Source organism: Monomorium pharaonis, chromosome 5, assembly GCF_013373865.1.
Source record: "Monomorium pharaonis isolate MP-MQ-018 chromosome 5, ASM1337386v2, whole genome shotgun sequence".
Lineage (NCBI taxonomy): Eukaryota > Metazoa > Arthropoda > Insecta > Hymenoptera > Formicidae > Monomorium > Monomorium pharaonis.
In genome coordinates, this window is record NC_050471.1 from 2,700,888 (window position 1) to 2,723,838 (window position 22,951).

The 22,951-nt window shown below is 35.0% G+C and overlaps 6 protein-coding genes across 11 annotated transcripts; 3 read left to right on the forward strand and 3 right to left on the reverse strand.

Annotated features, from left to right (window-relative positions):
• The first annotated feature begins 7,529 nt into the window (after window positions 1-7,529).
• Window positions 7,530-12,482, forward strand: LOC105830356 (cystathionine beta-synthase). Of its 2 annotated transcripts, none has more exons than XM_012669631.3 (7): window positions 7,530-7,824; window positions 9,613-9,741; window positions 10,242-10,351; window positions 10,459-10,808; window positions 10,881-11,131; window positions 11,211-11,481; window positions 11,566-12,482. In XM_012669631.3, exons 2-7 carry the CDS (start codon window positions 9,659-9,661, stop codon window positions 11,995-11,997), a joined length of 1,497 nt encoding a protein of 498 aa, XP_012525085.1. In that variant the 5' UTR covers window positions 7,530-7,824; window positions 9,613-9,658; the 3' UTR covers window positions 11,998-12,482. The 2 variants fall into 2 exon arrangements, with proteins under 2 accessions (XP_012525085.1, XP_012525084.1); XM_012669630.3 differs by having other exon boundaries at window positions 7,530-7,816.
• A 148-nt stretch (window positions 12,483-12,630) lies between these two features.
• Window positions 12,631-13,646, reverse strand: LOC105830351 (trafficking protein particle complex subunit 6b). The gene is made up of 2 exons (XM_012669624.3): window positions 13,277-13,646; window positions 12,631-13,183 (listed from the first exon to the last, which is right to left on the reverse strand). The coding sequence occupies exons 1-2, from the start codon at window positions 13,400-13,402 to the stop codon at window positions 12,782-12,784; spliced, it is 528 nt and encodes a 175-aa protein (XP_012525078.1). The 5' UTR covers window positions 13,403-13,646; the 3' UTR covers window positions 12,631-12,781.
• Window positions 13,647-13,650: 4 nt separating this feature from the next.
• LOC105830348 (cyclin-dependent kinase 20) lies at window positions 13,651-15,736 on the forward strand. Of its 4 annotated transcripts, none has more exons than XM_036287751.1 (6): window positions 13,657-13,784; window positions 14,092-14,343; window positions 14,498-14,686; window positions 14,771-15,007; window positions 15,083-15,310; window positions 15,509-15,736. In XM_036287751.1, the coding sequence occupies exons 2-6, from the start codon at window positions 14,158-14,160 to the stop codon at window positions 15,662-15,664; spliced, it is 996 nt and encodes a 331-aa protein (XP_036143644.1). In that variant the 5' UTR covers window positions 13,657-13,784; window positions 14,092-14,157; the 3' UTR covers window positions 15,665-15,736. The 4 variants fall into 4 exon arrangements, with proteins under 4 accessions (XP_036143645.1, XP_036143644.1, XP_012525075.1 ...); XM_012669621.2 differs by lacking the exon at window positions 13,657-13,784 and adding an exon at window positions 13,820-13,954; XM_036287752.1 differs by lacking the exon at window positions 14,092-14,343 and having other exon boundaries at window positions 13,651-13,784.
• On the reverse strand, window positions 15,728-17,720 carry LOC105830345 (39S ribosomal protein L37, mitochondrial). 2 transcript variants are annotated; one of them, XM_012669613.3, is made up of 7 exons: window positions 17,589-17,720; window positions 17,258-17,443; window positions 16,955-17,179; window positions 16,733-16,852; window positions 16,544-16,650; window positions 16,276-16,458; window positions 15,728-16,206 (listed from the first exon to the last, which is right to left on the reverse strand). In XM_012669613.3, the coding sequence occupies exons 2-7, from the start codon at window positions 17,431-17,433 to the stop codon at window positions 15,785-15,787; spliced, it is 1,233 nt and encodes a 410-aa protein (XP_012525067.1). In that variant the 5' UTR covers window positions 17,434-17,443; window positions 17,589-17,720; the 3' UTR covers window positions 15,728-15,784. The 2 variants fall into 2 exon arrangements, with proteins under 2 accessions (XP_012525067.1, XP_012525068.1); XM_012669614.3 differs by having other exon boundaries at window positions 17,502-17,708.
• Window positions 17,721-18,046: 326 nt separating this feature from the next.
• LOC105830349 (very-long-chain (3R)-3-hydroxyacyl-CoA dehydratase 2) lies at window positions 18,047-20,306 on the reverse strand. The gene is made up of 6 exons (XM_012669622.3): window positions 20,174-20,306; window positions 19,477-19,809; window positions 19,134-19,251; window positions 18,629-18,864; window positions 18,359-18,540; window positions 18,047-18,272 (listed from the first exon to the last, which is right to left on the reverse strand). Exons 2-6 carry the CDS (start codon window positions 19,554-19,556, stop codon window positions 18,196-18,198), a joined length of 693 nt encoding a protein of 230 aa, XP_012525076.1. The 5' UTR covers window positions 19,557-19,809; window positions 20,174-20,306; the 3' UTR covers window positions 18,047-18,195.
• Window positions 20,307-20,356: 50 nt separating this feature from the next.
• Window positions 20,357-22,846, forward strand: LOC105830346 (glycerophosphodiester phosphodiesterase 1). Its single transcript, XM_012669619.3, has 5 exons — window positions 20,357-21,265; window positions 21,563-21,738; window positions 21,832-22,033; window positions 22,115-22,344; window positions 22,426-22,846. The coding sequence occupies exons 1-5, from the start codon at window positions 20,924-20,926 to the stop codon at window positions 22,565-22,567; spliced, it is 1,092 nt and encodes a 363-aa protein (XP_012525073.1). The 5' UTR covers window positions 20,357-20,923; the 3' UTR covers window positions 22,568-22,846.
• Window positions 22,847-22,951: the final 105 nt, after the last annotated feature.

Here is a 22,951-nt window from a genome sequence, read left to right on the forward strand (position 1 = left end):
ACTGTGCGAGAACTACTGAGAACTGTAAAAAAAGTGATCGAAACAGCACTTTGCGTCTCGCGAATACTGAGCCGACGGCAGGAGAAAAAGTTTAGAAAAATAATTAATTAATAAAATTATTTATCTAAACGCATGGAAATGGTCGGGGCTATGCGAAAACTAACGAAAACTATCATTGGAATAATAATTGACTCTGTTTGCATCTCATACTTCTGCTGAATGCAGTGACAGGTGTCGAAATAGAAAATTGTGAAAAAATAATTAATTGACGAAATTGTTAGTGAAACCTACGAAATAGGTCGAAACTGTGCGAGAACTACTGAGAACTGTAAAAAAGTGATCGAAACAGCACTTTGCGTCTCGCGAATACTGAGCCGACGGCAGGAGAACAAAGTTTAGAAAAATAATTAATTAATAAAATTATTTATCTAAACGCATGGAAATGGTCGGGGCTATGCGAAAACTAACGAAAACTATCATTGGAATAATAATTGACTCTGTTTGCATCTTATACCTCTGCTGAATGCAGTGACAGGTGTCGAAATAGAAAATTGTGAAAAAATAATTAATTGACGAAATTGTTAGTGAAACCTACGAAATAGGTCGAAACTGTGCGAGAACTACTGAGAACTGTAAAAAAAGTGATCGAAACAGCACTTTGCGTCTCGCGAATACTGAGCCGACGGCAGGAGAAAAAAGTTTAGAAAAATAATTAATTAATAAAATTATTTATCTAAACGCATGGAAATGGTCGGGGCTATGCGAAAACTAACGAAAACTATCATTGGAATAATAATTGACTCTGTTTGCATCTCATACTTCTGCTGAATGCAGTGACAGGTGTCGAAATAGAAAATTGTGAAAAAATAATTAATTGACGAAATTGTTAGTGAAACCTACGAAATAGGTCGAAACTGTGCGAGAACTACTGAGAACTGTAAAAAAAGTGATCGAAACAGCACTTTGCGTCTCGCGAATACTGAGCCGACGGCAGGAGAACAAAGTTTAGAAAAATAATTAATTAATAAAATTATTTATCAAAACGCATGGAAATGGTCGGGGCTATGCGAGAATTAACGAAAACTATCATTGGAATAATAATTGACTCTGTTTGCATCTCATACTTCTGCTGAATGCAGTGACAGGTGTCGAAATAGAAAATTGTAAAAAATTATTAATTGACGAAATTGTTAGTGAAACCTACGAAATAGGTCGAAACTGTGCGAGAACTACTGAGAACTGTAAAAAAAGTGATCGAAACAGCACTTTGCGTCTCGCGAATACTGAGCCGACGGCAGGAGAACAAAGTTTAAAAAAATAATTAATTAATAAAATTATTTATCAAAACGCATGGAAATGGTCGGGGCTATGCGAGAATTAACGAAAACTATCATTGGAATAATAATTGACTCTGTTTGCATCTCATACCTCTGCTGAATGCAGTGACAGGTGTCGAAATAGAAAATTGTGAAAAAATAATTAATTGACGAAATTGTTAGTGAAACCTACGAAATAGGTCGAAACTGTGCGAGAACTACTGAGAACTGTAAAAAAAATGATCGAAACAGCACTTTGCGTCTCGCGAATACTGAGCCGACGGCAGGAGAAAAAAGTTTAGAAAAATAATTAATTAATAAAATTATTTATCTAAACGCATGGAAATGGTCGGGGCTATGCGAAAACTAACGAAAACTATCATTGGAATAATAATTGACTCTGTTTGCATCTCATACCTCTGCTGAATGCAGTGACAGGTGTCGAAATAGAAAATTGTGAAAAAATAATTAATTGACGAAATTGTTAGTGAAACCTACGAAATAGGTCGAAACTGTGCGAGAACTACTGAGAACTGTAAAAAAGTGATCGAAACAGCACTTTGCGTCTCGCGAATACTGAGCCGACGGCAGGAGAAAAAAGTTTAGAAAAATAATTAATTAATAAAATTATTTATCTAAACGCATGGAAATGGTCGGGGCTATGCGAAAACTAACGAAAACTATCATTGGAATAATAATTGACTCTGTTTGCATCTCATACTTCTGCTGAATGCAGTGACAGGTGTCGAAATAGAAAATTGTGAAAAAATAATTAATTGACGAAATTGTTAGTGAAACCTACGAAATAGGTCGAAACTGTGCGAGAACTACTGAGAACTGTAAAAAAAGTGATCGAAACAGCACTTTGCGTCTCGCGAATACTGAGCCGACGGCAGGAGAACAAAGTTTAGAAAAATAATTAATTAATAAAATTATTTATCAAAACGCATGGAAATGGTCGGGGCTATGCGAGAATTAACGAAAACTATCATTGGAATAATAATTGACTCTGTTTGCATCTCATACTTCTGCTGAATGCAGTGACAGGTGTCGAAATAGAAAATTGTAAAAAATTATTAATTGACGAAATTGTTAGTGAAACCTACGAAATAGGTCGAAACTGTGCGAGAACTACTGAGAACTGTAAAAAAAGTGATCGAAACAGCACTTTGCGTCTCGCGAATACTGAGCCGACGGCAGGAGAAAAAAGTTTAGAAAAATAATTAATTAATAAAATTATTTATCTAAACGCATGGAAATGGTCGGGGCTATGCGAAAACTAACGAAAACTATCATTGGAATAATAATTGACTCTGTTTGCATCTCATACTTCTGCTGAATGCAGTGACAGGTGTCGAAATAGAAAATTGTGAAAAAATAATTAATTGACGAAATTGTTAGTGAAACCTACGAAATAGGTCGAAACTGTGCGAGAACTACTGAGAACTGTAAAAAAAGTGATCGAAACAGCACTTTGCGTCTCGCGAATACTGAGCCGACGGCAGGAGAACAAAGTTTAGAAAAATAATTAATTAATAAAATTATTTATCAAAACGCATGGAAATGGTCGGGGCTATGCGAGAATTAACGAAAACTATCATTGGAATAATAATTGACTCTGTTTGCATCTCATACTTCTGCTGAATGCAGTGACAGGTGTCGAAATAGAAAATTGTAAAAAATTATTAATTGACGAAATTGTTAGTGAAACCTACGAAATAGGTCGAAACTGTGCGAGAACTACTGAGAACTGTAAAAAAAGTGATCGAAACAGCACTTTGCGTCTCGCGAATACTGAGCCGACGGCAGGAGAACAAAGTTTAAAAAAATAATTAATTAATAAAATTATTTATCAAAACGCATGGAAATGGTCGGGGCTATGCGAGAATTAACGAAAACTATCATTGGAATAATAATTGACTCTGTTTGCATCTCATACCTCTGCTGAATGCAGTGACAGGTGTCGAAATAGAAAATTGTAAAAAATTATTAATTGACGAAATTGTTAGTGAAACCTACGAAATAGGTCGAAACTGTGCGAGAACTACTGAGAACTGTAAAAAAAGTGATCGAAACAGCACTTTGCGTCTCGCGAATACTGAGCCGACGGCAGGAGAACAAAGTTTAAAAAAATAATTAATTAATAAAATTATTTATCAAAACGCATGGAAATGGTCGGGGCTATGCGAGAATTAACGAAAACTATCATTGGAATAATAATTGACTCTGTTTGCATCTTATACCTCTGCTGAATGCAGTGACAGGTGTCGAAATAGAAAATTGTGAAAAAATAATTAATTGACGAAATTGTTAGTGAAACCTACGAAATAGGTCGAAACTGTGCGAGAACTACTGAGAACTGTAAAAAAATGATCGAAACAGCACTTTGCGTCTCGCGAATACTGAGCCGACGGCAGGAGAAAAAAGTTTAGAAAAATAATTAATTAATAAAATTATTTATCTAAACGCATGGAAATGGTCGGGGCTATGCGAAAACTAACGAAAACTATCATTGGAATAATAATTGACTCTGTTTGCATCTCATACTTCTGCTGAATGCAGTGACAGGTGTGGAAATAGAAAATTGTGAAAAAATAATTAATTGACGAAATTGTTAGTGAAACCTACGAAATAGGTCGAAACTGTGCGAGAACTACTGAGAACTGTAAAAAAAGTGATCGAAACAGCACTTTGCGTCTCGCGAATACTGAGCCGACGGCAGGAGAAAAAAGTTTAGAAAAATAATTAATTAATAAAATTATTTATCTAAACGCATGGAAATGGTCGGGGCTATGCGAAAACTAACGAAAACTATCATTGGAATAATAATTGACTCTGTTTGCATCTCATACTTCTGCTGAATGCAGTGACAGGTGTCGAAATAGAAAATTGTGAAAAAATAATTAATTGACGAAATTGTTAGTGAAACCTACGAAATAGGTCGAAACTGTGCGAGAACTACTGAGAACTGTAAAAAAAGTGATCGAAACAGCACTTTGCGTCTCGCGAATACTGAGCCGACGGCAGGAGAAAAAAGTTTAGAAAAATAATTAATTAATAAAATTATTTATCTAAACGCATGGAAATGGTCGGGGCTATGCGAAAACTAACGAAAACTATCATTGGAATAATAATTGACTCTGTTTGCATCTCATACTTCTGCTGAATGCAGTGACAGGTGTCGAAATAGAAAATTGTGAAAAAATAATTAATTGACGAAATTGTTAGTGAAACCTACGAAATAGGTCGAAACTGTGCGAGAACTACTGAGAACTGTAAAAAAAGTGATCGAAACAGCACTTTGCGTCTCGCGAATACTGAGCCGACGGCAGGAGAACAAAGTTTAGAAAAATAATTAATTAATAAAATTATTTATCAAAACGCATGGAAATGGTCGGGGCTATGCGAGAATTAACGAAAACTATCATTGGAATAATAATTGACTCTGTTTGCATCTCATACCTCTGCTGAATGCAGTGACAGGAGTCGAAATAGAAAATTGTAAAAAATTATTAATTGACGGAATTGTTAGTGAAACCTACGAAATAGGTCGAAACTGTGCGAGAACTGTTGAGAACTATCAAAAGAATAACCGAAACTGTTTGGATTTCACGCCTCTCGCGAATGCGGTGCCGACGGTCGGAATAAAAAGGCGTTAAAAAAAAATTAATTAATGAAACTATTAGTAAAACGTGTACCGGGGCCATGCGCCATTATCTGGAATATTATATCCCAACAAATAGTCGAAAGATTTTTTTACTCGCATGAATGTGATTGTAAAATTTTAAGATCACAAGTATGCGTGTAAAAAAATTTTTCAATTATCTGTTGGAGTATAATGTACTAGATAACTAGATAATAGCGCGCTGTGGACGGGCAGACAAAAGTATTACTAAAATAATGTACTTACTGCTCTCGTTCGCAGCGGTCCACAGCGATCGTCCTGAAGCAGAGACGGAGGCAACGGCGAAAGTGGTCCTGAAGCAGCGAGGAAGGCAACGGCGAAGATAATCCTGAAGCAGCGAAGAAGGCAACGACGATGCACTTCACACACCACACCACACCACACCACACCACACCACACCACACCACACCACACCACACCACACCACACCACACCACTCCACGCCACACACACACACACGAGGCGATCGCGATATTCTTTTCCGATAGACGAGCAGCGTACATGTTCACTACCGAATCTTCGCGACACAACTGATCCACCGAACCCCTCTCGTCAGGCAACTGAGCCCGGTCCGCGCGGAGTCGTCGAAGCGTTTGAAAGAGGGAAGGAGAAAATAGTAGGCGGAGCTAGTAGCTGATTGGCTACCGTGAGTCAGGCGACTCGGGGATTTGGCGAAAAAGAAAAGATAACCGTTAGGCTCGGAAATCGTGGAGGGGACGATTTCCGAGAAGTTTCCGCTTCGATGCTTCGGGTAACCGTTTCTCGGAATTGTCGAGGGGACTGGCGCCTGAGTGGCGCGTCGCTTTTTTTTGACGACGAAAAAAACTTCGGACAAGCATCCCGGAGCCTCGACGATTTCCGAGAAGCGATTATCCGAAGCATCGAAGCGGAAGCCTCGCTTTTTTTCGATGACAGAAAAAACTTTGGACAAGCGTTTGCACTTAAAATCAAATAGGCCGAACGCGATTTCGCGGAAAAGGGAAGAGTCTCCTCGACAATTTCCGAGAAGCGATTACCCGAAGCATCGAGGTGGAAGCCTCGCTTTTTTTCGACGTCGGAAAAAGTTTCAGACAAGCGTTTACACTTAAAATCAAATAGGCCGAATGCGATTTTTGAGGAATCCTATTCAATCACTATTTTCGTTCACATGAAAAAAAATTTACTTACAATTAGAACTTAAACATTGCTCTCTAGTTTACACCGAGCACTTGGTACGCGTATCAAGTAGTGAATTTAAGCTGATCAGCCAATGATTAAACACATTCACTAGTTATTTACTATTTGATACGCGTACCAAGTGCTCGATGTAAACTAGAGCATTGGTATGATGCGTGACGTCACGAAACGAAACCCGAATGTACATTGGCAATCCATGTATATTGCAAGCAAAGTAAAGTCCACATGGGTTAGCGACTTGGACGAGGTAGGTGCGGGAGGGGGGCCGAAGGCCCCCCTTGCACCCCCCCGTGTGTGTGTGTGTGTGTAAAACATTCTTTGCACCACATGGGTTTGCGACTTTCCATGCAAAAGATTAACAAGATCCTTATACTTTCATGCATTTTCATATGCATTTGTATCATAATATATTATATTGTTACTAGAAACCATATGTAGAAAGTAATCATGGAGCAACGCTAAGCAACAAAGGAGCAATCGTTTTATGTTGAATTTACTCGCAGGGGACAGCAGGAAATACGTTTGTTTAAGAAAACGAATGGTTTATTGCTAAAATATTAAAGAAAATTAATTATACGAGTGGAGCGATTGAATATCACTACAGAGCAAGCGAGGAGCAATCGTTCTATCAACAAAAGCAATAGAAAATGTCAATGTTATAAACAATAACGTTTGAATATTTCCGCCATCGGTTGCCGAGCGAAGCAGTTACGGTAGGCCGCCGATAGGTGGCGGCGGCGTCACTTGTGAAATTAATAATTTGTTAATTTTTCAATATAAATGCAATAAATCATGAAAATAATTATAGAGCAATGCAAAGCAATGAAGGAGCAATTGTTTTATGCTGTATTTAGTTGCACAAAGCTATTATAAATATGTTTTTTATTATAAATAAAAAATTTTACCATTTTTTGTTAATATTTAAAAAAATATTGATTTTAAAAGGAAAGCAATTGTAGATTCTGATGGAGCAATGAAGGAGCAATCGTTTTATACTTTCCTTTTTTCCATATAGCTATTATAAATAGGTTTTTTATTAAAAATAAAAAATTTTACGTTTTGTGTTAATATTTCGAAAAGTATTAATTTGAAAAAAGGAGCAATTGTGGATTCTGATGGAGCAATGAAGGAGCAATCGTTTAAGTTTTTTTTTTTCTTAAATATGGACTTGCAGCGCCCACGTATTTCTGGTGGTCCAAGCGCCATCGACGACGGTCTGCAACAGCATCTACTTAGCAATCTCCACGGTGACGGCTGTAGATAAATCTCTTGAATGAATAACCGACATGACCGATCATCGATGACGCTTAAAAAGTCGAACAGTACCGAAGTCAAGGATACGGGTGATACCGATATAGAGAGGAGATACATACATAAAGGGGGAGACAAAACAGAGCGAGCTGATTTCCATTCAGCAATTCAGCGTGGCTTCAGCCGCTTCAGTCCTTCAGTATTCGCTGCGAGCGGAATTACTGTAACACCGGTCCAGTGTACAGTGGCATTTCATATTTATTTCTCCTTTTATTTTACACGTATACGTATATAAATATTTATTTCGCTGTGAATTAAAGTCTAAAGTTCTATAACAAATCGCGTGCTTTTTTACCTGACGAGAGTTCAACATTTTGTCAATCTGCAGGTACGCAGGTAAAATTATAACGGTAAACTGAATATGTTAAATGATTTTAAACTAACCAGAGCCTTCTCTAGGTTCGTTGTTGTATTCGATTAGCAGATTCTGTGACAAAGTGTCTGCAAAGTTTGTAATCAACATTTCACAAAATATGTTTACGACAGATTTGGAGTAATTGCATTTTTATTGTTTTATCTCTGAAACATTTACGAATTTAATTTGACTTTTAATTTTTATATAATTAAGAATTAATTAAAAATATATATAATTTATATATAATATAAAATAATATATAAGAAAGAGAAAAAAAGAAGTAACTTTACTGCCATGTTGAAGTTTATTATATTTCTAAGTTGTACCAATTTTTACTTGATAACGAGACATGTAAGCTAGCTTCATGACAAGCGTAAGATATCTAAGATAGAAGACATTTAGTCATTTTAAAATCATATTTGAACATTTATCTTAGAGAAAAATTTTCTCAGAATTTTTATGTTAATTAGAACCCTTCAGTACTTGATAGTGAGACACATACATTTCAAAACAAACTTAACTAATCTAAGATACATTTGAATATTCTAAAATTATATTTAAGTGTTTTAAGATATTCTGAAAAGTGAAAAGTTTTCTCAGAACTTTAATACAAATTGGAATACTTCTTAGTAATACTAAGAAAAGTTCTCATCTTCTCTCTCTCTCTCTCTCTCTCTCTCTCTCTCTCTCTCTCTCTCTCTCTCTTTCTCTCTCTCTCTCTCTCTCTTTCAAAACAGTCCTTCATAACTCAAGCTCGTGATCTTCATGATATTTGATGTATGCTCATATATGTTTCATTGTGACTATCTTGACATAAAGTTTATTTTTGAAGTTTGCTGTTGTCTTCCAAGAGATGATGATCAATTAAAAACAATTCTGATATTAAACACGAACAATAAAGATAAGATTGCTTATCTGTAGACTTGTGGTCCACATGAAATCTTGATGCTGAATAAAAATTTTCCTGTTAATTTAATACTTCCAGCTCATGTAAACTGCGCACTGACACTTTGTCAACAGTCTTGCAACAGTTATTAGCTAGATATTGATGCTCAAAAGCAACTATAAGATCTTCCCCCCAAAAAACTAGATAATTTATTATGAAAAGTAATACCTCAGTTGAAATGTTTGGAAAAGATCTTATAGAGGCTTCTGAGCATCAATATCTAGTTAATAATTGTTTCAAGACTTACAAAATGTCGGCGCACACTTTACATGAGCTAGAGATAGATATTAAATTCACAGAAAAATGATTATTCATCACGAAGTTCTGCTGTAGACCAATATAAGCAATCTTATCTTTATCTTCATGTTTAACATTTTATCTGTTAAATATTTAACTTGTTAATTCTTGATGGATTTAAATATGGATCTTTGGTGCAGGAAGCAAATACACAATACAATTTTGCTTCTTTTAGAATTTTTTATACTTGTGAATTCTGAAATACTCTAGAGAATCAAAGATTTTAGAAATTTTAGGATATTTTAGATTTTATATAATAATATAAAGAATTTTAGAAAAAAATGGTTTCAACATTTTTGAAGTGTTCCAATAATATTTATATTAAAAAATCTTTGTTAAAAATGTTGCAAATTTATAAAAATTATTTGAAAAATTTTAAATTTGAATAAAAATTCTGAAAAAAATTTTTTATGAAATATATTTAAATATTTATAAGCAGTATTTAAATATCAAAGATATTTTAATATCCAAGATATTTTTAAATATTTGTGAGATATATTTAATTATTGATATATATTAATTGCAGCTAAAATTTGCATTTGATTGCTGAATCGAAAAAAAAGATTGGAATAATGGAATTCATACGGCCAGATCGACCATCTAAATGTACATGGACACCGAATGGGGAAAATTCGCCGCATACGAAACGAACGGAGTAAGTTTGTCCGTAAATGGAATCTTTTTTTTTACAGCACGAAATAATTTCTTTATCTTTTTTATACCTTTCCCATATGGTTATCTTTGTAATTTTGTCACATGTACACGCGATATGTGTTACAGTCTTATGCTAATTTTAATAAATGAAAAGTTTCACCATATGCTCTGAGATATCAAAGTTTATCAATGGATCACATAAATATTGTGACATTGTAATCATAATTGTTGTGAAAAATCACATGCAAGAAGAGAAAATTTGAAACATTGCAAAACTTAAAACAAATATTGCATTGTGCAAATAAACATGACTCTGATAGATAGTTATCATAGAATACAAGAGTTAATAACAGATTATAGAGGGAGTATGTTTGCGTTAGAGTAATGTCCGACTTAGCAATTTATTCTATGTGTTATTTTATTTTCATGTGTTTTACATTTATATTAAGATCTACAGTGTAATTATATATTTTCTGGTAATCATATTTTTTTATTTTCTAGATTTCCAGATCGTCACAAGATAATACCAGACATTTTAAGCGCAATTGGTCAGACACCTCTCGTTCGGCTCAATAGAATTCCTAAATCTCATGGGATCAAATGTGAAATATGTTAGTAAAAAATTTTTGATATTATATTTTAAAGAACAATAGAACCTTTATTTATTTTTGTAAGTACAGAAAAATCTTATGAGAAAATTTTTCTATTTTCTGTACAGTCGCGAAGTGTGAGTTCTTCAACCCTGGAGGATCTGTTAAAGATAGGATAGGGCATAGAATGCTTGAAGATGCAGAAGAAATGGGTCTGATAAAACCTGGAGATACAATTATTGAACCAACTAGTGGTAACACTGGGATCGGCTTAGCGATGGCCGCAGCGGTCAAGGGTTATAAGTGCATCATTGTGATGCCAGAAAAAATGTCTAATGAAAAAGTCTACACACTCCGCGCTCTCGGAGCAGAAATCGTTAGAACACCGACCGAAGCCGCTTGGCACAGTCCGGAAGGGAATATTAGTGTTGCCCAAAAATTGCAAAGGGAAATACCGAACAGTATTGTTCTTAATCAGGTACTTTATCATATTTCTTCGAAATATCTTTGAAACAATCATATATGTTTGATATATTTTTTAATGATATAGTATATGAATTCTGGTAATCCATTGGCGCATTATGACCAAACGGCGACAGAACTTTGGGAGCAATGCGACGGCAATATAGACTATGTGGTAATTGGGGCTGGTACAGGAGGTACAATATCCGGTGTAGGACGAAAATTGAAAGAATTGTCGCCTAATACAAAAATTGTCGGAGTAGATCCTAAAGGTAGCATTTTAGCGGAGCCATCTGAATTGAATGACGGCGTTCATTTTTACGAAATAGAGGGCATTGGGTATGTATCATGAATGTGCATATATGTGCAAAGAAATAAATATAAAAGAAAAATATTTTTATTTTTTCTTTACATATAGATACGACTTCATACCTACAGTTCTCGATCGCAGTGTAGTAGATATATGGATAAAAACTGATGATTGCGAATCACTCAAAATGTCGCGAGAATTAATTGGAAAAGAGGGACTATTGTGCGGCGGTAGCAGTGGTGCGGCAGTTGTTGCGGCATTAAAAGTCGCTAAAGACCTGCCTGCAAATAAACGTGTGGTCGTTCTTCTACCAGATAGTATAAGAAACTACCTGACTAAATTTGTGTCAGACCAGTGGATGGAAGCTAGAGACTTTTTGGTAAAGTTATTTGCTGTGTTTTACGCATTTAAAATATCGTAAATTGCAAATATTAAATGTTTGTTAAATCACAATTTTTTTCAGCCATCCGAACCTTTAGTAGAAGCAAACAAGCGGTGGTGGAACGTACCGGTATCGGAATTACCATTAAAGAAGCCTATACTGTTAAAGGGGGTGTCATGTCAAGATGCCGCGGATTTTTTGAAATCCGCTGGTCATACCCAGCAAGCCTTGGTAACTGACGAGAAGCAAATACACGTGAAAGGCATTGTCACATTGGACGCGCTCTTGTCTGATTTAATAGCCGGTACAGTGAAGCGATCTGATTTTGCCGAAAAAGTCATGAGCAAACAGTTTACAAAAGTTACGGCCACGACTACACTCGGAAAATTATCGCATATCCTTGAAAAAGAACGTTACGCCGTGGTTGTAAATGATGATGATACTTTAATCGGACTTGTAAGTCAAAATGACATCTTTAATTTTATCACCGAGAATGATTGCAACGCGAAATAATGGAATTGTACAAAATACATATATTAAAATACATATATTAAAATACATATATTATCAGAATTATAAAGAATTAGAAAAAGATAAAAAGTTAAATCAAGATCCAAGTTAGTCTACATTAATGAAAATGGATATATATGTGATCAAACAAGAATTATGTATCTGTGCTGTATATTTATTCAGATAATTAAGACTACACCATGGAAAATTTTCTAATATATAATTTTATATTTGATACTATTATCTTATATTTGTATAAATTTGGATTTATCCAAATAATTTATGGCATAATGCCTAAAAAATTGTCATATGGAATTTATACATCTACTATATATATATATATATATATCTAGATCTCTTCTCCTATTAAATCAGTGATATATCTTTCTTAATATTTCATACGTTGTTTATACATTGTTTATACATTTGAAGCATTTAAACTTTTATAGTAATTTTATCAACAAATATATAAATGCAGATGAATAAAATAAAAAAATAAAAATATATATATAAAATTATTGAATGTGTAGAGATATATATTATAATACTTTATATAATACTTTCAAATATATATTCTAGAATTGATTCTTTTTTAATAACTTACAAGCAGATGTATACAATAAATGAATATTTTAATTATTTTTTGGAATATTAATAATTTATTTTCTTTCCTCTAAATACAATAAAAATATATGACGTACGATGAATACCTATTATATTCCTTCATATCGTGCAAGAGAAATTTTGCTATACCTTTTTGCACTTTTCATTTCTCAGAATGGAGTTATTAAATCTTTTGGACTTGAACATGAAACTTGCAGCTCGGTAATGTAGTGGTTTCTGCCGTAACGGTGCTAATAATGCCCAGGTTCGCCAAACTACCACGAAGGAGGCCGCAAGTAAAGGCCAACAGACGTGGACTCTCCTTGAGATACTGCTTGCTGTTGCTTGTGCCAACTTTTTCCAATAATCTAAAGGCATTATCTTGCAACACGTACACTCCGTGATGATTAGTTCTCAGGTTGTCAATCTGTTTGTGATACAGGCTCGACCAGAAGTCCGTGCAGATGAATTTGATCATGTCTAGCTCGTCCTTGAACCTGCTCCACTCCCTCGTCAGTCGTTCGATAATTCTGTATCCGACACTGAACCCCATCCACTCCAAACGCGATAGCTCTTCCTCGCCTTCCTGTTGGAAAAAAACATGTTAAGGAAACTAACTTTGTTTGCGGTAAACAACAGAACTTGTCGCAGTTTATCATTTTCGTGGTAGATTACTCACTGCGGCGTTAGACGACCTGCTCAAGACATAGTTGACCAGTTCGCCATGGAGATACTCAAAGAGACAGTCATCGGCTTCTCCGCTTGCGCTAGGATTCGTTTTGGAATCGATTATTTGTTGCTTCATCGTCGTATCACTTTCGACTCCAGTGAGTGCGTAGTTTATCTACGTGTCTACGTGTTTTCCGTGTTTCCGTAACCTAACGTATGTACCATTTATGGAAAGTATGTTAAACAATCTAGGCACACAATCATCACCTTTGCCTAAACTATCAATTGAAGACGATCAATTATTCTTTTCGTGCGTATTTCTGACTGCAAAGTGCGCTAAAAGTGATACATATCGCAAAATGTGATACAACATATGATAACTTTGACAGACACTCGCGCATGCGTCATGAAGCGATCATGTGCCCATTTTACCTGCTCCTTTCGCACTCTTCCTCTTTTTTTGAACGCTCGAATATACGTCTGTCTCGTTTTAAATGCAGAAATTAATAGAAGTGCAGGTATGGATTTTACGAATAATAGTTTATCACACGGTAACCATGGAAACTGTAAAGCACACTTACTCTGCGCTATAGAATAATCATACAGTGCATTGATAATTAACTTTTTGGTAAAAAATGCGCTCTAAATATTAATTATCCTTTTTTTGTATATCTAATAATCGTAAAAAGTAAGTTATGCGTGAGAAATATATAATTTCCAATAGTTTCATCATTCATATTTCATGTATTTACATGATAATTAAATGCATAATAATTAATTGGATATTTTAATTAGTAAAAGTACACGATGCATTTATATTTACAGTTTATAGATAACTCACTGACTAGTGTATTATTTATTATATATAATTGATAGTAATAATATACTGTTATGGAAAAATATGATATCAATGGTCAAATCGGCGAAGGAGCGCAGGGCTTGGTCTTGAAAGCACGTGACTCATCTAGGGATCAAGAAGTGGCACTAAAGAAAATAATGATTAAAAAAAGCGAGAGTGGTTTGCCCGCATCCATCATACGTGAAGTGAAAAGTCTACAGCAACTCGAACATCCTTACGTGTGCTTGTTTTCATCTAACATCCTTTTAACTTTCTCCAAATCAAGGAGAATTAACATTTAAAACATTTACTGATGCTTTTTTGTGTCAATTCTGCAAAAATTGCATTTGTTATGCAATTTTTGCTGAATGTTATATATTTGTTTTTTTCCAGGTCATAGAGCTGTTAGATGCTTTCCCGAACGGTTTAGACTTTGTGATGGTGTTCGAATACATGCCAACGGGTCTATGGGAAATATTAAGAGACCCTGAAATATCCTTGACACTAGAGCAAATTAAAACATACATGAAAATGTTGTTGGAAGGCATAGCGTATGTGCACGCCAAGAATATAATTCACAGAGTACATAATTTTTATGTTGGAAGAGATTCAGATGTATGTAATAGTATTCCAAAATGTTGAAGAATTTGGGGGATCTCTTTGTAGGATTTGAAACCTGCGAATTTGTTGATCAGCGAAAAGGGTGTTCTGAAAATCGCTGATTTTGGTTTGAGCAGATTGATGTGGCGAGACGGCACGAAGCCGTATTCTCATCAAGTCGCCACACGGTGGTATCGAGCACCAGAGTTACTTTACGGAGCACGTTATTACACATCCGCGATCGACATTTGGTCAATCGGTTGCATATTCGGCGAAATGCTGAATGCTTCCCCATTATTTCCAGTAAAATAATTCCTTCCTGGCTGAAATAGATTGTTGAATTATGTAGCGATGTTGTTATTTATATTATAATTGCAGGGTGAAACTGACATCGAACAACTGGCTATCGTTTTGAAGTTCTTGGGTTCTCCTACATCCGAATCCTGGCCAGAATTAACTTCGTTACCGGATTACAACAAGATTACTTTTCCTTATCACAAAGGTACGTCATGGGAGAGCATTGTTCAAGACGCGCAGCCGGAAGCCATCGATCTAATCAGGCAAATTTTGATTTACAATTCGTCGAAACGTCTCACGGCTGACCAGGTAATACATGAGATTATATAATACAAAATAATGAGCTCTCTGTCCTATCCTCACATTTTAAAATTATTTTCAATTAATTTAAATTTTAATTAATTACACAATTACTTTTGCGCTATTCATTACTTAGAGAGGAAATGATTAAAAGAAAATACACATATGCACAAATAAAAAAAAGAAAAAAAATAAATTATGTTGCAGGCATTGTGTCACATATACTTCTATTCTAAACCATATCCCTCTGTGAAGAATCTAATAAGACCACCGCCGGATCATCGCCTCCGCGTGAAATCGAAAGAAATTGCTCCAAATGTGCAAGCGAGTACACTTTTCGAAAATCTCTTAAGCATTGTATAATGATGATTGTTATGATTTATATTAATTGGTATGCTATTGAGGCTAGAGATTAAAAATATTTTCTTCGTAGAAGACTAGAAAATCTACTAACAATTTTATTTAATTTAACAGATTTTATTTTTAACTTCCATTCCTGTAAAATGCAAGTATTCTTCTGAATACCTCTGGATTGTATCCCTCGACTACTGGTCTGCCATTATCATATTCAGCTTTCTCATAAAGCGTCAACGGCGGTAGAGCACACCAGAAATTCTTCATGTTAATGTCATTCGCGTCTAACGAGTTAAGTTGAAATACGAAAAAGTAGTAATTCTTTCCATCCGATTGAATGCATTGCACAGTCACGGGTTCCGGTAGTTCCTTCACAGATAAACCGAATTTTTGTCGTGCACAAGATGCTGCCATAGTATACACTTTTATCAATGTGCGACTGAAAATCTGGTTTAGTGTCACAGGTAATTCGGTCAGATTTTTCACCTCCTCAGGATCATAGTGCACGAAAATAGTGTGGACATTTATCAAAGGTACTGTTGCGCTGACAGCTATAATTAATATACTTATGATACTGAAAATAAATTGTATATATTGGGACTAATGAGCATTAAACTTACGATACAAGTCTTCAGTTTTGTAGATGTTTGTCTTGTCCAAACCCATAGTGTGATGTATTGGGTGCATATTCGGGAGATCTATTTCCATACCACTGTTAGAACTTTCTATTGGCTTTAGAGGATCTGCTGACATAACCATCACATCCGATCTTAATGTAAACTGGATGAGATCCGATTCTTTATCTGGGAAAATATTATTGTTATAATGAGTATATATTTGAGTAGTATTAAATATGTAACATAATGTTTAAATGTCTAGCAAAGTTACCTAAATTTAATTGTGTAATTCCATCATACAATATACATCGTTTTCGTGTGATATCTGGACCTGACAAGGACTCACAAAGTTGCAACAATTTCTTAGACAAGTTCCGCCTACAAAGAAATCCAATATTAAGAAACAACTGTATAAATGTAAATATTTTTTCTGTATTAAAATAAATCTTGACCTACTAACATTTTTCTACAATTAGTTATACCATAATCCCTAGGAAAGACCCATGCAGGTCTTTCAGGATCCTTCCTGATTGGTAGTCTTTCTTGATGAGCATCAAATATGTTTGAAGTATAAATTATCCTTAAAAATATTTAAAAAATTCAATATTTGAAAGAGAACCAAAAAATTAATAAGTATAAATAACAAAAAATCAATCAAATAAGGTAATAATAAAATTTGTACCTCTTCACTATGTTGTCTACATACTCCGGTAGTTCTAGAGATAAATTTTGGATATAATTTGAAGAACTGTCCGGCAGACACACAGTGTTTGTTAATATTTGTGCTTGGCAAAATCCTTCTTGGAAAACATTATGATCCTTAAATATTAGACAAGGTTCAGCTTTCCAATCGGGATGCGTTTCATCAAATGCTATTGGTTTTGGTTTCAGAAACTGTACCTGTAGTCTAAAATACAATTTACAATTATCAGATATACGTAATATATGTAACTTGCAAAAAATGCAATTTTGAAAAGAAGAGTACTTTGGCAATTCCTGTTTTGGATTAATTATTTCCGAAGCTTCCTTCACCGAAATTCCCAACGTTGACAAATAATTCTCGGTTTTGGTGTCGGATACTTTGCGTTCTCGCTTCACATACCATAATCTTCGAATTTGCCTACCTATATGCTGCTTGTATAACACTTGCGTGAGCTTCATTGTACTTCATCTGAAATAAATTAAATTATAATAATAAATACGAAAATCTTAAAGGTTATGCGATTTACTTAAAAAGCTTCTCTGTTCATCGATGTGTATGTTTTTTACCAAACAATATAAAAAATTTAATTACGATATTCAACACTATGACTCACATAAAAAATAACAGATCAAATTAATATTTTTTTAAATCTATAATATACTTTCGACACGTAAAATATAACCCTCTATTTTCCGGCTCATAGCAATTCCATGCTGCATCGATAATACAGGCATGGTATAGGAATTTAAGATAATAAGATTTTAATCCTGAGATGCACAGTATCGATCAATCAGAAAATTGCTCAAAATGCAAAAAGCAACATATCTTAAAATTTTTGTTTTAAGAAACTCTAACAAAAAAATAATTTTTTTCATAAAATGCTTGCGATTGAATATCAAATTTTGTATGAATATCTCATGACAAGACCAAAAATCTTATTTATACTCTAAAAAAATTATCACAGAAACAATTAGTTTTGTAATTAAAATAAATTAAACTCAAATAAAATAATTTTATTTTTCTATAAAATATTTCTATTGTATATTTTATTATAGTATATAAATCTATTTTGTATATAAATCTATTTTTTCATATAAATTACCATTTACATTTCACATAAATCCCTCTCCCATCCTTTTCTTTGTACATATAAATGTCATGAGAATAATATAAAAATTATATGTATAACAAAATATTTTATTATTATACAGATTTCTAAGCTAATTTAACTTCTTCGCACCAGGGTTAAGTACTTTACGCCTTTGCGCCCACATGTGCAAATAAAGTGGTGGAAAACCTGCACAATAAATAAAACCAGTATTTAACAAATGATTCACAATTTCATGCTTATTTACATATCATTTAAATGCTTTTGATATTCACCTGGAATGTACATTAGCATATATGCTATCATGAAGTACAAATAGCTAAACGTAAAGTTCCAATTGTTTGGTAAGACGTAACTCCACGCATAGGGATTAGCACTGGCGTATTTTACAGCAGCATAGCAACACAACAATTCACCAGTCACACCCATTATGTACAATACAATGAACGTGGTGTATCTGAAAGCATGTTTCCACTTTATAATGCAACCTCATGTAAATAAAAACAACTTAAAATATTTAAGATAATGAAAAAAAGTAAATTTACCTCAGCCAGACTAATGCATATGGTACAATGCCAATAAGATTTAAGAAATAGTACAAGTATCTAATGATTTCTGTAATAGACCATGCAGTGAGAGCTAGTGGAAGACCTAGGGATGCAGCAGCATATGTGACAGGAGTAGCTAACATCACTCCGTCTACAAGCATAACACGGCTGAAGATTTGAAACGTTGTAACTATAACACTTGATGGTACCAATCCGGTTGCTGCATGCATTATCTAAAAACGAAAGCTTCTGTAATGAGCTGTACATAATTAACACAAAATTTTCATAAATGTATATAGAAGATCAGATAAACTTGAAATCTTTAGTCTATTTCAATCTTGGTGTTAATTTTAATAACTTTCTTAGATATTGTATTTTTGTCGCTTGATAATTTTCAATAGAAATTCAAAATCTAAGATCCCAAGATTTAGCTTAAGACTTCAAATGATTGTCTATCTGCCTTAGACTGCATTTAAGCAAATTTTAAAATCTTATTAAGTACCTCCAATAGAGCTGCATTCTGAAAAATAATTACAGGTACTTTGGTTTTATCCCACAAAGTACTACCAGAGGAAGGCTCAATGTAATGTCGTATAATCTGACATAGTAAGTAACTCCATCTGAAACAAAAGAGAATTTTACGTCTTTTTAAAATATCTACAGAAAAATGTGAGTAAAAATACGTAAAAAGAACATTATAACAAACAAAAGATAATAATGAAAAACTTTCAGACAAATTTTTTAGTGTTGCAATGAAAGAAATTATAAGAAAAAAATTCAATAAACCTCACAGTTACTCATTTCGTTGATTTAGGAGAAACTATGGAAGAAACTACAACACGTACCCTAAAGTCTGGACAAAATTATACGACGCCAAGTACAACTTCGCGAGAGCACTCGGTTTCTTAGATTTTATTCCTGCCATGACTACGTGGAAATTGATCAAAAATTGCTTCGTTCTCGAATGACTCGCCAGTCAAATCCAAGCCGGAAATGTAAATCGCTCTTCAATATGCAAATGCATACGCACAAGAAAAAGAAACTCTTAATCATGCGGCATTCGCTATGGCCGAATTATTGAAAGAGTGTGGCCAAAGTAACGATTCGCGGCCATTGACTTTTCCTACTTTCTTAATAATATGCAGACTCAGCATTTTTTTTGCATGTCGTTTTCTGCGCTAAAGAGGAAAAAAGAGAGCAAGCTGTTTTAATTACGAGTACCGTATCAGATAATTACTATCTATATTTTGTATCATATCGTGAATATTTTTTATTTCTTATGTAACACACGAAGAAAAATATTAATGTGCAATCAGAAATTATATAATTAGAAACTTTGTTTTATGAAAGTTCGCCAAATTTAATTAAATTAATCGATTAAATTAATCGGTGTTTGCTCGAAGTTGCTTTGATTCGCGCGTTTTCATGTTGTCAACAGTTATCAAAAAAGTTATTTGGCCTGTTCTCTGGCTGCTTGCGACTTCTGTAGACGAGGTTTTAAGTTGATGGCGATCATCAAAATAAAAGACGATGTTAACCAACCAATAGCGAGTCTCAGGGAAGAAGCACAAAGCGTAATGACGTCCATTCGGACGCGTGATTGGTCGATCTTCACGTAAATACAGATGAGTCATTCTGGTGTGGAAGTTGAAGGATCTGACACACACGTTGCTTGGGAACGCGCCCGAAACTCGCGGGTATTCGCGCTGTGAATAGTTTTGTTTTTGTTCAGGCGTTTCGTTTGTATACCGAACCGAGTTATATCGATGCGTCCGTTGCCGCACGATTTCACATTGAGTTGCAATCGCCAGCCGATTCGCCGAGACGGATGACATCGCGAGCGATTAGGAGTGAGATAAAAGATAATCTCGTCTCGAAGGAGAAAAAAAGCGTGCTCCTTTCGCATCATCGCGGCGAAACGTTCAGAACACTCCGCCGCGATACTCATTTGGAGAGTGCGAAATTCACACGAATTGACGAATCGACCTCGCGAATCGACTCGAACGAGCGAGAGAAACGACGACGACGACGACGAAGAAGAAGAAGGGAGGAATGACGCGCCCTGACAGAATGCTCATCGTGCGAGTTGTCACGTTCGACCAGCTCGACCTCGCGCATTTTTTCGACGGTCGGCCACAATCGTAATTTATGAAGCAATATCTTATCTGAGGTAGTAAGACGCACTAAGACGCGCGGTAAACAAGTTCGCCCGAGTCCTCGCTAGTGTATGGCGTGGCAACGCGAAGGGTATACCTAGAGCACGCATTCACCCGAAGTGTTAACTGAAGCAAGATGCATCACATTATCGAGCTGTTCATGAACAGCGCTTTGCTATGGATATTCCTACAGACCGCGATGAACGTGCTGGTCACAGCGCTGTACGAGTTTTGCGTTCCCTGGATTGTCTGGGGCTCGCTGATTGTCTTGGTAGCGCTGAAATTGGCCCGTGTCTCCCCCCCACCTCCCAGCACCGTGCAAGAGGTGCTCGGAGTGAATCCGCTCCTCCAGCAGGGCAAAGATAATTCCTCTGTGCCTGAGAACCATGGTAACGGAGAGCAATATTGCATGCGAGTGGTGGCCCATCGTGGTGGAGGATACGATTATCCTGAGAACAGTTTGTTGGCTTTCCGAAACGTAAAGTTACCCACTCTTGGACGTAGCTTAGCCTAATTAGTATCTAAGATTTTTGTTGGAGCTAAACTCTTGTGTGTTGTCTCTTGATTTTGTTATCTCAGCTTTGTTTAACATTGTTGCTTAATAATGCAAGGCAAAGGAGCTCTTTAGTAAATATAACATTAACACATCATCCTTTTTAATTGTTGAATATTTCTGTAGTAGTTTTAAACATACTGGTTTTATTTATTTTATGATAAACATCTTAGTCCATACTGGAAGTATATTCCTTGCTGCATTACCTGTGGTTTTTTACAGAGCAAAAGAAAGGGCTGCACTGCAGTGGAGCTTGATTTACGATTAACGAAGGATAACATTCCAATAATATTTCATGATCCAACGATCGAAAGACTCACTGGCCAGACAGGAACAATTAGTGATATGACATGGGAGGAATTGAGGGAATTTGATATATCTTACAATCATCCGCTTAAGTATGATTATATGTATTTAATCGTCTTTTTTTGTATAAAATGTACATGCTTATATCAAAGTATCTTAACAAAGAAAAAATTGTTTCGCCAAAGGAACAAATTTTCTGAAGGCGAGAGGATTGCCTTGTTACATGATGCGCTTCAGGAATGTTTGGATAGAGAACAGAGAGTAATTATAGACATTAAAGAAACAAGGCTGGATGTTGTGCAGGTTGTTCTGGATGCTTATGAGAAATATCCAAAATTGTTCCAGAGAGGCGTTGTGTCGAGTTTTAATCCGATTGTAGTATACATGGTACGCGTGTCGAGCATTGATTAAATAACTTTAATTGTATATATATTTCGACTATAAATATATATTTAATTTTATATTCAGATTAGGAAGAAAGAACCGCGTATTGTCTCGAGTCTCGCTTGGAGGCCGTTCTTTTTCTCGCGAGCATCGTACGCCGGTCTGGAAGTGCCCGGTCCAGTACGATTTCATAATCCATTTAAACATTTGGCAGCTTGCATCTTAGAGATTATATACGAATGGCTGCTACCGCGCTTTATTTACTATATCGTTGGCGTTTCCGCTGTATTGTTGCACAAGGACATAGTAAATCCGTAAGTAATTAAATCGGATTTTGTCAATTTTATTTACATATTTATAAGAACAAGTATATGTACGCACGATTTTTATTTCAGACGTATAATAGAACGATGGCGTGAACGCAGTATCCGCGTGATGGCATGGACAGTGAATCGACCGTCGGAGAAAGTGCATTTCTCGAGGTTCCTCAAAGTCACCTATCTAACTGATACGCTACATTTAGAGAAGGACATGTAGTTAATGTCCGATATATTTTTATTCAGTATTAAATTTCAAAGACTTTTGTACCATATGCTGGCATTATGCACGTACAAATTTTTCTACTTTCGATTATACCGATTATAACATTATAATATATCAACTATCTAGTCGGGTCGTAAAAAAAATTGACATTAACGACTTACATTACTTTTAAACCTAAATTATAAGGCACTTATTTTATATCTTGTACAAGGCACATATGTATATGTGCAAATAGCGATAATAAAATTATTCGTTACATTGAGGGGATTTAAATGGACGGAGTTGCAAATGATTTCCCGCTACAGCGAGATTCATTGTAATTTTCTAATTATCCATAGTAAAATAATTAAGACTACTTAATAATATTTTTTAAAAAGT